This window comes from Mauremys mutica, chromosome 2, assembly GCF_020497125.1.
Source record: "Mauremys mutica isolate MM-2020 ecotype Southern chromosome 2, ASM2049712v1, whole genome shotgun sequence".
Classification (NCBI taxonomy): Eukaryota; Metazoa; Chordata; order Testudines; family Geoemydidae; genus Mauremys; species Mauremys mutica.
In genome coordinates this window covers 226,868,217-226,880,255 of record NC_059073.1, presented here as the reverse complement: position 1 = coordinate 226,880,255, position 12,039 = coordinate 226,868,217, and the positions used below count along the sequence as shown (strand labels likewise).

The window sequence follows — 12,039 nt, the reverse complement described above, 5'->3', positions numbered from 1 at the left end:
TGGGACTGAGAGTGGGAGTGCAGGGGAGAGTGGGATTGGCTGGGCAAGGAGACTTGGCCTGCAAATGAGTGGAGTGGGGGGAGATAAGGTATTGGGTGAGACTGAGATTGGACAAGGGCTTTGGAGGGAGAATTGGGATTGGCTGGGTGAAGAGACTGGAGCAAGGAGTTGGTAAAGGAAACAGTGAGAATGGATGAGAAATCCAGGGGTGGAGACTGGAACTGGGAGCCAGGGGAGATGGATATAGACAAGGATGGGTGGAACTTGGACTTGCTGACAAGGAGACTGGGGATAGGAGCTGGGGGAAACTGGGAATGACTGAACAAGTAGACTGGGAGAGGAGGATGCAGCCTGGGACAGAGCAGCCAGAGGTGGAGATTAGGACTGACTGGGTAAGGAGACTGGCAGCAGGCTGAGAAGCCTGAGGATTGGACACTGGGACCAGCTAGCTGAGGCTAGTAGGACAGGACTGAGGAGCCAGGGTGGGAAAAATACATGATTGAGAGAGAATCAAGTAGGAGGGAATGGGGCACAAAGAGTCAAGCTTGAGAACAGGCAGAAGAGTCTGCCCACAAGAGCATCTCCGTCCATCTAGAGCCTGGGTGCTCAAGATTCAGGAATCTCACCATTCCTCTGCTGTCAGCAAATATCTGTGAAACCCACTGGCAAAGTGTCTCATCACCCTCGAGTGCTGGTTCACATCTAGGATGACAACCTCCTACTGCAATCAGTAACTCTGTTAGCTCAAATGACCTTAGTCTGTGTGGCAGATGTAAAGGTTTCAACCCTGCTGATTCATGAGTGTCAATATGATTCCACATGATGGAATTTTACTTTTTCCACTATTTTAAACATGCAGAAAATTGCATACCCTAAAATATGTTAAAAGAATGCTAAGGTTGCAAAGTCAAGCACTAAAATTAGGAAATGTCAGAATTAAGTTGGCTCTTTTACTTTAATTCACTCCCCTTGTGTGTATGCATTATGATACAGTCTTTAATTACGTGATCCCATGCTGTTTTTTTCTACAGGATCCCTCATTCAATGCATGTGATGAACCTGCTCTGGGGATTTGTGAGGGTTGTGTAGAGAAGGAGGCTGTTGTCTGTAGGACTCTCGTTTCATTTGTTGCAGTAGTTGGAAAGTGTGTAGTGAATGAGGCGGGCCATTGGAGGAAGAGAATGGAGGGTCTCATGGTTAAAGCAGTTGTATGCTGCCCTGGAGAACTGGATTCTATCCCTGCCTCTGCCACAGAGTTCTTGTATGATGCTGGGCAAGTGACTTAAAGCAAACCTCTCACAGGTGGTCCCCAATTGTGTTTTTCATTTTCTGCATGCCTGACTTGAGACCTTGGAGTCAGATTTGTAGAAATGCTGAGCACACACAACTGCAACTGAAGTCAATGGGAATTGCTTTGAATATATTAGTGATATATAATGCTATATACTCTGAAAATCAGGTCCAAGGTAGCTCAGATTGGGTGTGCCAAATTACTGCAGGGGTACTGGTATAATTTGTATAGTGGACTGCTGACAGCCATTGAACCAAACTGTAAACCCCGTATATGATGGAAACCACTTCAAGCCAGTGGGTGCGGCAGCACCACTACTACCAGCACCTATTAATTAATGGGTACTTTTGACCTTAATTCATCTGCCTTAGTTCCCCATCTATACAATGGGGATTATACCACCCCCTCACCTTTACGGAGCATTATGAAAATAAAGTAATGTTTGTGAAGCACTCATTTATTAGCTATGATTGACCTAGATAGGCCCATGAGGAAATTAGTAATTCTTTTTTCAGAGCAGGGTACAAATAGTATGCAAATAATAAATAAAGGCCTGGGATCATACATTCAATAATTGGGCAGAAAAAAAATATTGAACAGCAGCTAATTAAGTGAGCACCGTGCACTGAATGAGGCAGGGGTCCTGTGGAAAAAATAGTATATGACCATTTAATTAAAAATATATTGTAATGAATACACACAATTAAAGTTGCACAGGTGATCTTAAGTCTGGCATTTGCTCACTTTTGGGAGCTTGACTGCAACCATAATGTTCTTTTAAGGTATTTTTCGTATATGTAACATAACATTCAATTTGAAAACCACACAAAACAAAACTAACTAAAGTTAATTTCTAAACAAAATTTAGAAACAGATTTTGAATTTTATCAGCTTTTATTTTGCAGCAACTGAAAGTTGTTGATGTGGAAGTAAGGTGATATTAAATGAAAAATATGGCTTTGGATGTGGAGGAAAAAAAATACTTTTTCGTCAGACTTAGTCTCTAGAAAGAGAAAGATACAGTTCACTTGACTGAAGTCCTAAAATAGCTGTATATTAATGATCTCTAGTTTAATATTTGGCCAAAGAGCCAAAATATTCTCAGTCAATCGTAATACTCTGTGTATACAATGGGTGCTTAATCCAGCATCTTTTTCACACTTAGAGCAGATATCTAAAAGAATGTACCCAAGCTGTAGATTCATAGGTTATAAAACCAGAAGGGACAGCTATGATCATCTATTAAGACTTCTTGTGTAGCATAGGCCACAGAACTTCCTTGAATTAATTTTCTGTTTGAAATAGCACATATATTTTAGAAAAACATCTAATCTTGATTTTTAAATGTCCAGTGATGGAGAATCTGCCACAAGCCTTGGTATATTGCTATAGTGGTTAATTACCCTCACTATTAAACAAGTTTTGCCTTATTTCTAATCTGAATTTGTCTAGCTTCAGCTTCTAGCCATTGCATCAGGTTATACCTTTGCTACACTGAAGAGCTTTCTATTATAATTGTTTTGTTCCCCATGTAGGTATTTATCGACTATAATCAAATCACCCTTTACCCTTCTCTTTGCTAATCTAAACATACCAAGTTCCTTGAGTCTTTCACTATGAGATATGTTTTGAATCTTTTAATCATTGCTGTGGTTCTTCTCTGAATCCTGCTCCAATTTATCAATATCCTTCTTGAATTGAGTGCACCAGCACTGGTCACGGTGTTCCAAGAGCAGATGCACCAGTGCCAGATACAAAGATATACAACTTGCCTGCTTCTACTTGATATTCTTGTGTTTATACATCCCAGGATCACAACAGTCATTTAGGCCACAGCATCGCACTGGGAGCTCCCATTCAGCTGATTATCCACCATGACTTGCAAGTCTTTTTCAGTCCACCATGCTGAAAGTATGGCCTACATACTTATGGCTGATGTTAGAAAAGAAGGAAAAGGCACCAGTTGTTAAGCCTCTACAGTCTAGAGCATAGTTAGTTTGGTTTAGTTTTTTTTATACACATGGAAGGGTCCTACCAGCTACCCAAGTAACCAATCAATTTAAGAAATCAAGAGGCTGCAGTGAAAACATCAGAAGTGTATTTAGCTACATGGAAAATTCCAGTGCATATGGATAACATATTTGAGAAGTAGCAGAATGTCAAATGCCTTAGGATTTATGCTATATTAGCCATTTTTTTGGACACTGTCCATCTATTCGATAGGTTAGTATCGCGGTTGGTTTTAGGCACAGGCAGTGCTTAGGCACATTATTTTTGACTCACTGAAAATAAATACTGAGCTATGGAGCTGTAAAATTGTAGCGTAGATGTTTGGGCTCAGGCTGGAGCCCAGACTCTAAGACCCTCACAAGATCCTAGAGCTTGGGCCTGAACATATACGCTGCAAATTTTACAGCCTCATAGCCCGGGCCCCGCAAGCCCAAGTCAGCTGACTTGGGCCAGCCTTGGGTGCTTAATTGCAGTGCAGACTGTCCTCTGTGTACTGCAGAGCTTGGGGGAGATATTGTGGTCTGCACTATCCCACACTCAGGGTTGTGCTTTAAAGGCACACCCTAGCCCTGAATGAGAAAGCACATTTGTGTATCAATAGGACTTAATTGACTATATTCACAACTAGAATTGTCCGAGAGCCTGACTTGTCAAAACTGTGATTTTTTTTCCCCCAAGCTACAGTAACTTTATTATTCATAGCAATATTACAATGGTAGCTCTAAGGCACTGCTGATCACATTAGACATGCTTCATTGTTCCTTGTCTTTCCCATTGCTTTGTCAGTTCCTAGAAGAAAAAAATAATTCAGGAACTTAAACAGTGAACTAAGATTTGTGAAAAGATGAAGATAAGAACGATAGCTCTTATAATCAAGAACTTAAAGCAGAGGAACAAACTTGGTTCTTGTCAAGCTCAAGATTCTTCCTGCTTAGGGAAAATAATTTTAACAGCTGTACTGCAATATAATTAAACTCACCCAGGCCTATGACAAGGACAAACAAGAAACCGCCAATAGCCGCGAAAAAACGCAAAAGAAGAAAGATTTTTAGAGCAGCATACTGCTGTACACACATGTAAAAGATAGTCCCTGCCATTAAGAGTTTATAATCTAAATAAACAAATCAGACAAATGGTGGGAAGGGAAAAGAAGGGATTGATCCAAGGGTCATACAGCAGGTCAGTGGGAAGAGAAACCAAGTCTCTTGACTTGTGGGCTAGTGCACTATCTTAAGGATCATACTGCCTCTCAAGCACAATTATGAACGTTTACTAGACTTCCCTGGAAATTCCCCTGGGATGGGGCTAGTGCAAAATAATGCAAAAAGAATTGCAGAGGTCAAGTATTCCAGGCCAGTGGAATCAACTGTGCCAGGGGGGCATACCTCACACACACACTCTCTCTCTCTCTTTCTTTTTAACAAAAGAAACATAAGCACGAAACTTATGTATCCTGCAGATCTTTTCCCCCAAGCAGAATATATTATTCTGCTGGGGAGGCACTGCAATTGTACCTTTCACCCACCATGGGCTGCTGTGGTGCCAGAAGAAAGGGCAGCTGGCTCACTGCTGGAGCAGCCAACTGTGGAGAGGGAGGAGGAACTTTGGCCTTGCTGCTGCCACTCCTCCCCCCACTTCTACAAAGATTCCAGCCTCCTTGCTGTGATCCTTCCTCTGACGCATCAAGAATGACTGCTGTTGGAGATAGGACCCTGGGCATGGGGGGATGGGGGCATGCTCAAAAAGGTAATTTCCTCCTAAGTCAGAGTGGCAGTGACCTTGTTTTTTTGGTTGGTTGGTTGGTTTGCCTTCCTCTGCAATGGTGGGTGCAGTTCTTATGGGTATATCTCAATCGATTTCCTGACACTACAAAGGCCTTTGGGCATCAGTGCACTTCAGTCCCTCCTCTTTTCTGCCTGTGATACATAATAGTTTAGTCTCCTGCAGGCAGTAATACCTTTGTCTAATTCAGATTGGTGGGTGTGGCATGTGGGTGGCTGGGCGGTGTTGGTGGCCTGTGATATACGGAGGTCAGACTGGATGATCTGAAGGTCCCGTCTGGACTTAAATTATATTTGGTGAGTGGGAAAAAAAAAAACAACCCCACAGGTTAAGCAGCTGCAAAAATGGATTACTATTGCAGAGTACAAAGCTAACCTAGCAAGATCTATGAAATAATTTGAGTAATTGTAGCAAAGAGATAGAGCTAGTGCAGAAGAGAAGTGGGAGAAAGGTCATGGAGAAATGGTGAATTCTAAGTTAGCATCAGTAAACATAAAACAAAAGGAGCTGGAAGAGAAGATGCTTCTCAAAGGAGAACTAGAACTAATACAAAGAGGAACATTTTAAACTGTCTGATTTAAAATTAACTGACAGCAGTCTGGATTTAGTGGAACATAGGAAAACAGGATGAAGCTGTTGAAAACCAGAACAAAGCAAAAGCTCAGCAACTGTGGAAATTCAGCCCTCGATCTTGAAGAATGAAGAGGCTGAGGATGGAAAAGACAGGAATATGAGCATTCTCAGAGAAACTTGCAATGATAAAGGTTGTGTCGGACAAAACTGGTTTGATTATGCCTGCAGTTGAACAATTGTTATCCACCTGTTATGTTCATGTCAAATAGCTTCAGAATCAGAAGCAACCTTGGCTTGCTGAATGCACGCCAATTTCTACACTGTATTTTGTGAAGCTTTTCATTATCTGTACTGCAGGCCTGGTGATAGCAGCACTAGCCAGGATCAGAATGACACTCGGCAAGTCCTTCTGTTAGTGAATAATATTATGAAAAGGTTCATGAACTAGTTGCTGCTGTTCAGCAGGAGGAGACTTTTCATCTTTCAATTAAAAAAAAAAAAAAAGAGAGACCGAAAATGAAGGAACTGGGAAGTGTATTTGAATCTGAACTTCGTATTTGCAGGGACCTCTGCAAATGATAAGGATTCAAACAAGTTGTTCCTCTGGGGAACAAGACTACCCAGTGCACCATATGTATTCTCTAATGTTTATTGGGTCATGTTAAATATATGTGTGAGGCAAGATCTGGTCCTAAAGTAATTATAAATAGTGTTAATGTTCATATAGCAGACATCAAAAGGTAAATTGAAATAAACTAACTTTCTCTTACAAGAAGGTAGTATAATTAATTCATAACAATTTGAGTAAATTTTGCTTCTTTTTCTCTTTATGAATGATCTGCAAACAAGATTTTCCCAAAATTTGTTTTTGAAAATTGTTTACTAGATAAATCCTTCAAATAATTCTCTCTGTAGTTTTCTCACAGGTGGTTCATTGTGAAAATTGCTATATTAAGCTGAAGTAGTTTTGATTGGTGTGACGTTATTGATATAATCTGGAACCATATAGAACATGGTTGCAACCAAGGTCCTGTAGTGGCACCAAATCTTATGTAAAGAGAGTCATATAAGGTGTCTAAGACCAGGTTATGGGTTGCTGGTTATAATTATGGTGTCTATATGTATGTATCATTTTGTAGTTGAAGTTATGTGTATTGGCTCTATACTGTCTGTATTTTAAACTTATGCTGTGCTTCTGGGAGACATCCCAGATAAGTTGGTGTTAGCTCTGCCTAGCCTGCTTGATGGCCCATTAAGGACCATCAGCTATACAATTGACCCATTGAGAGAAGGCAAATATGCCTTGTATCTCAGCAAAGTATGCAGGAACTTGCCCATGTGACTCCAGACTCCATTTTGCTGTAATTTTCCACAGTAAGAACAAAGAAGTGTTCTTACACCTGGAAAAGCCTATAAAAGGCTGATGCCTCATCTCCATCTTGTCTTCAATCCTGCTTCTACCTCTGGAGGGACTTTGCTACAAACTGAAGCTCTGAACTAAGGACTGAATGACCCATCCCAGCTGTGGATGTACTCCAGAGATTTGATTTGAACCTGCAGTTTTACTCCATCACTGCTACAAGTCTGAACTAAGAACTTTGCCATTACTGTATGTAATTGATTCCATTTAACCAATTCTAGCTCTCATCTCTACCTTTTTCCCTTTATGAATAAACCTTTAGATTTTAGATTCTAAAGGATTGGCAACAGCGTAATTTGTGGGTAAGATCTGATGTGTATATTGACCTGGGTCTGGGGCTTGATTCTTTGGAATTGAAAGAACCTTTTTCTTTTATTGGGGTGTTGGTTTTCATAACCATTCATCCCCAGGATGAGTGGGACTGGTGGTGATACTGGGAGACTGGAGTGTCTAAGGAAATTGCTTGTGTGACTTGTGGTTAGCCAGTCAGGTGAAACCAAAGTCCTTTTTGTCTGGCTGGTTTGGTTTGCCTTAGAGGTGGAAAAACCCCAGCCTAGGGCTGTAACTGCCCTGTTTAAGCAATTGGTCTTGTTTAAGCAATTTGACATCTTCATCATCTGGACCCATGGGAAGGAGACTCTGGAAAAATTCCACCATGATTTCAACAGCTTCCACCCCACCATCAACCTCAGCCTGGACCAATATACACGGAAGGTCCACTTTCTAGACACCACGGTGCAAATAAGTGATGATCACATTAACACCACCCTATACCGAAAACCTACCGACCACTATGCCTACCTTCATGCCTCCAGCTTCCATCCCGGGCACACCACAAGATCCATTGTCTGCAGCCAAGCACTGAGGTACAACCGCATCTGCTCTAACCCCTCAGACAGAGACCAACACCTACAAAATTTCCACCAAGCATTCTCAAAACTACAGTACCCACACAAGGAAATAAGGAAACAGATCAACAGAGCCAGACGTGTACCCAGAAGCCTCCTACTGCAAGACAAACCCAAGAAAGAAACCAACAGGACTCCACTGGCCATCACATACAGTCCCCAGCTAAAACCCCTCCAACGCATCATCAGGGATCTACAACCCATCCTGGACAATGATCCCACACTTTCACAGGCCTTGGGTGGCAGGCCAGTCCTCGCCCACAGACAACCTGCCAACCTGAAGCATAGTCTCACCAGTAACTGCACACCGCTCCATAGTAACTCTAGCTCAGGAACCAATCCATGCAACAAACCTCGATGCCAACTCTGCCCACATATCTACACCAGCGACACCATCACAGGATCTAACCAGATCAGCCATACCATCACTGGTTCATTCACCTGCACATCCACCAATGTAATATATGCCATCATATGCCAGCAATGCCCCTCTGCTATGTACATCGGCCAAACTGGACAGTCTCTAAGGAAAAGGATAAATGGACACAAATCAGATATTAGGAATGGCAATATACAAAAACCTGTAGGAGAACACTTCAACCTCCCTGGACACACAATAGCAGATCTTAAGGTGGCCATCCTGCAGCAAAAAAACTTCAGGACCAGACTTCAAAGAGAAACTGCTGAGCTTCAGTTCATCTGCAAATTTGACACCATCAGCTCAGGATTAAACAAAGACTGTGAATGGCTTGCCAATTACAGAACCAGTTTCTCCTCCCTTGGTTTTCACACTTCAACTGCTAGAACAGGGCCTCATCCTCCATGACTGAACTAACCTCGTTATCTCTAGCTTGCTTCTTGCTTGCATATATATACCTGCCTCTGGAAATTTCCACTACTTGCATCCGACGAAGTGGGTATTCACCCACGAAAGCTCATGCTGCAAAACGTCTGTTAGTCTATAAGGCACCACAGGATTCTTTGCTGCTGGTCCTGAATTGGCACTCTCAGTTGGGTCCCGCCAGAACTGCATCGTCACAATTGGATGTGTAGGTCATGTGGTATATTTCTGTTCCCCAACTGAATGGATGCAACTCTCAAGGTCAAATTTCAGTGATGTTTGCTATAGCTTATGAATGGAAAATCCACTTTCCTTTGATATTCTGCAATATTTGCTTAACTTTCACTGTCTGGGAAAATATTCTAGCAAATGATTTTGTTTTTTAGGCATATTCATAGAGTGACCACAAAGAGGTTTACAAATACACTCAAAGTGAATCTGTTTGTAAATTTGAATGATTATTTACCAAAAAACTTTTTGCAGTATTTACCCCACTGTAAGTTTCACAAATATTTCTTGGCTCTTTTGATAACATGAAAGTTCAAATTAATTGAAATATAATCTGAGGTCAGATATTTTTTCATAACTTCTCCCATTCTTTCTCTTTCAGAATGTTTTTGTAGATAAACCAGCATTTCCGGAATACAAAGTTTCAGATGCAAAAAAGTCCAAATTCATACTGTTGCATTTTAGCACTTTTAAAGCTGGCTGGGACTGGCTTATTTTACTGGCAACGTTTTATGTTGCTGTGACTGTACCTTACAATGTTTGCTTTATTGGCAATGATGAGCTATCTACAACTCGAAGCACAACTGTCAGCGACATTGCAGTGGAAATTCTTTTTATCATAGGTAAGATATATTTTTCTGCTTTCTGAATTTTGTTTTTCATTTTTGATGAAATTTAATGGAAAAAGATGGAGTAATGATCAGATAATTATATCACTTTTTAAAATATTCAATTTCTCAGCAGCATGTCCTAACAGATTTTTTTCTTACAGATACTTGGTAGTTTCTTTATTCTTTTTCATTTATCATGCCACTTACCAAAATGTAGTTTCTAGTTAGGCTTGTTATTATAGTTTCAGTGCTTAACAAAAGGGGTGCAATATGATTTTTCATATTGGAAATGATTTCCCTGTTTTATTACAACACAGGCCATGTTAGTACTGTTGGTTATGTTCTGGAATCCACCTGAATGTTGGTATTTGAAGTGTAAATTTTGCTTTTTTGCTTGTCCCCTTCTCAGATTCTTAAACTGATTTTTATGAACTGTCCAGTAATTATATCTCCAAAACATTGAGGTAAAAATATAATATATTGGGAAATATCATTATTCCTGATGGCTCTTTTGTGGTGCATGGAATTTCTTTTTAGAGATTCATTCCTTTCCTTTGTGAACACAGAAAAGCTGATCATATATGTTGACATAGGCCTTTGAGTATAACAGGAAGGGTCTTAGAACTTTTTGTAGTTCCAATACAGTTCTATAGCTATTGATTAAAAAATATGTAGCTACATTATGTAAAGAGTATAGTACAGTTCTGGTGCCAATACATAGCTGTAAGGCCTTTTTTAGAGAAACATGGAAAGTTGAATAGGATTTTATTTAACCCACAGAGACATGGGAATGCGATATGGTAGAAAAGAAAGGATGTGGAGGAGGGAATAAAATTATCAGCAGAGTAGAAGAATCTTAAAAGAAAATATTGAAAGAACAAAATAAAATGGGGAATACCATACATTTTCCTGCCCCCCTCCACCCCTACCCCCCACAAAAAAGGGTGATTTGGAATGAGGGTTAGCTCATGCATGAGAAATAAGAGCAAAACCCAAACTTCTTATATACCAAATGTAGGCTATTTTTAAAGAAGAAAATGGGGGGAGGGGTTCTTAAGATCATCTTGTAATATGTTTCTTCCCCTTTACTGATAGAAGTATAACTACATTCAATATAAGAATAGCTAGCAGAGACGATGCTTAGTGGAAGATTCTGAAATATTTGTCTCTTCACCTTTGGAAGTAGAGTTCAAATGCAGATTTAAGGGAAAATTCTTCTCCCTGATACTCATGGTGGATCTCCACTGACTATTATTCTTTATTTGTTCCCTGTTAATTGCTCACATTATCCTCAACCATTGCAGAATATGCAATAGAGATCTACGTTCTGCGATACAAATCAGACAGGAGAATTTTTATCCTTTGTAAAATGTGTGAGGTTTTTACTAATCAGTTATGAAGTGACTTCGGATTACATTATAAAAAGTGCAAAAACAAATCAATTCCATTAGATCCATCTTAGGGAGAGACAGAGTGTAAAAATAATGTAGATTTAAGGTTAAAATAACTGGATGATCACAGGTTCCCTTACCATACAGAATGCAGATAACTGGTTGATGTTATGATGGAGTAATTGGAATCAGAGTATGAGAAAACATACACTGTGTCTATCTGATTTATGTGTAGTAGTATTCATATGTAGCAAGACAGAAGATTTAAGGCCCAGTACTACCTTTTTTCTTTCAATTCCTGGGTAGAAATACACAACTTTGATATAAATAAAACATCAACAATGATGTATCCATGATGCATGTAGCAAATGTTCTTTTTATTTTTCCTGACTTCTCTGATCTTTGCCTGCTATTTTTTTGTGCCAGCTCTTGGCTTTGTGATATAGTGAGTAAAGAAAGTAAAATCATGAATAAACATATATGGGTAAAATTTCTGGTGCACTAAGAGGGATTTATCTGTCCAATTTCAATTAACAGTAATGAGAATCACAAGCATCACATTGAAAATGTACCCAATACCATTTTTTTCACACATTTTTCTTTGGTAATTGTTTTATTTATCCCCTTTGCTCTCCTCCTCCCTCTCCTTCCCTCCCTTCCTTCCTCCCTTCCACTCTCATTGTTTATTTTTTTTAACATAGAGGCTGGATTTTCTAATTTTCTAATTTCCAGATCTATTGTTCTGGAGACAGGTTGTTCAGATCTTTTAGGGTTTCTGTTTATTCTGTGTAAGAACTGGTTCTTTCATATTTGTGTGGGAGTGGAAAATAATAGGCTTAATGTTCACTTGTGTCCGTCTAGCAAAACCCTTAAGCAAGGACTAAACTTTCGGAACATGAGTAAGCACACTGAAATCAATGGGATCAGTCCTGTACTGAAGGTAAAGCACAAGACTGAGGGCTTTGTTGGCCTTGACAAGGATAC

General features: G+C 40.0%; 1 protein-coding gene across 3 annotated transcripts in view; it reads left to right on the top strand.

Annotated features, from left to right (window-relative positions):
- The window catches only part of KCNH8 (potassium voltage-gated channel subfamily H member 8), a 371,011-nt gene that overhangs the window by 193,523 nt on the left and 165,449 nt on the right, over positions 1-12,039 (top strand). For all 3 annotated transcript variants that reach the window (XM_045007783.1, XM_045007784.1, XM_045007785.1), the window contains exon 5: positions 9,436-9,676. In XM_045007783.1, the coding sequence (XP_044863718.1) occupies positions 9,436-9,676 (241 nt within the window). The remainder of the gene's footprint in view (positions 1-9,435; positions 9,677-12,039) is intronic.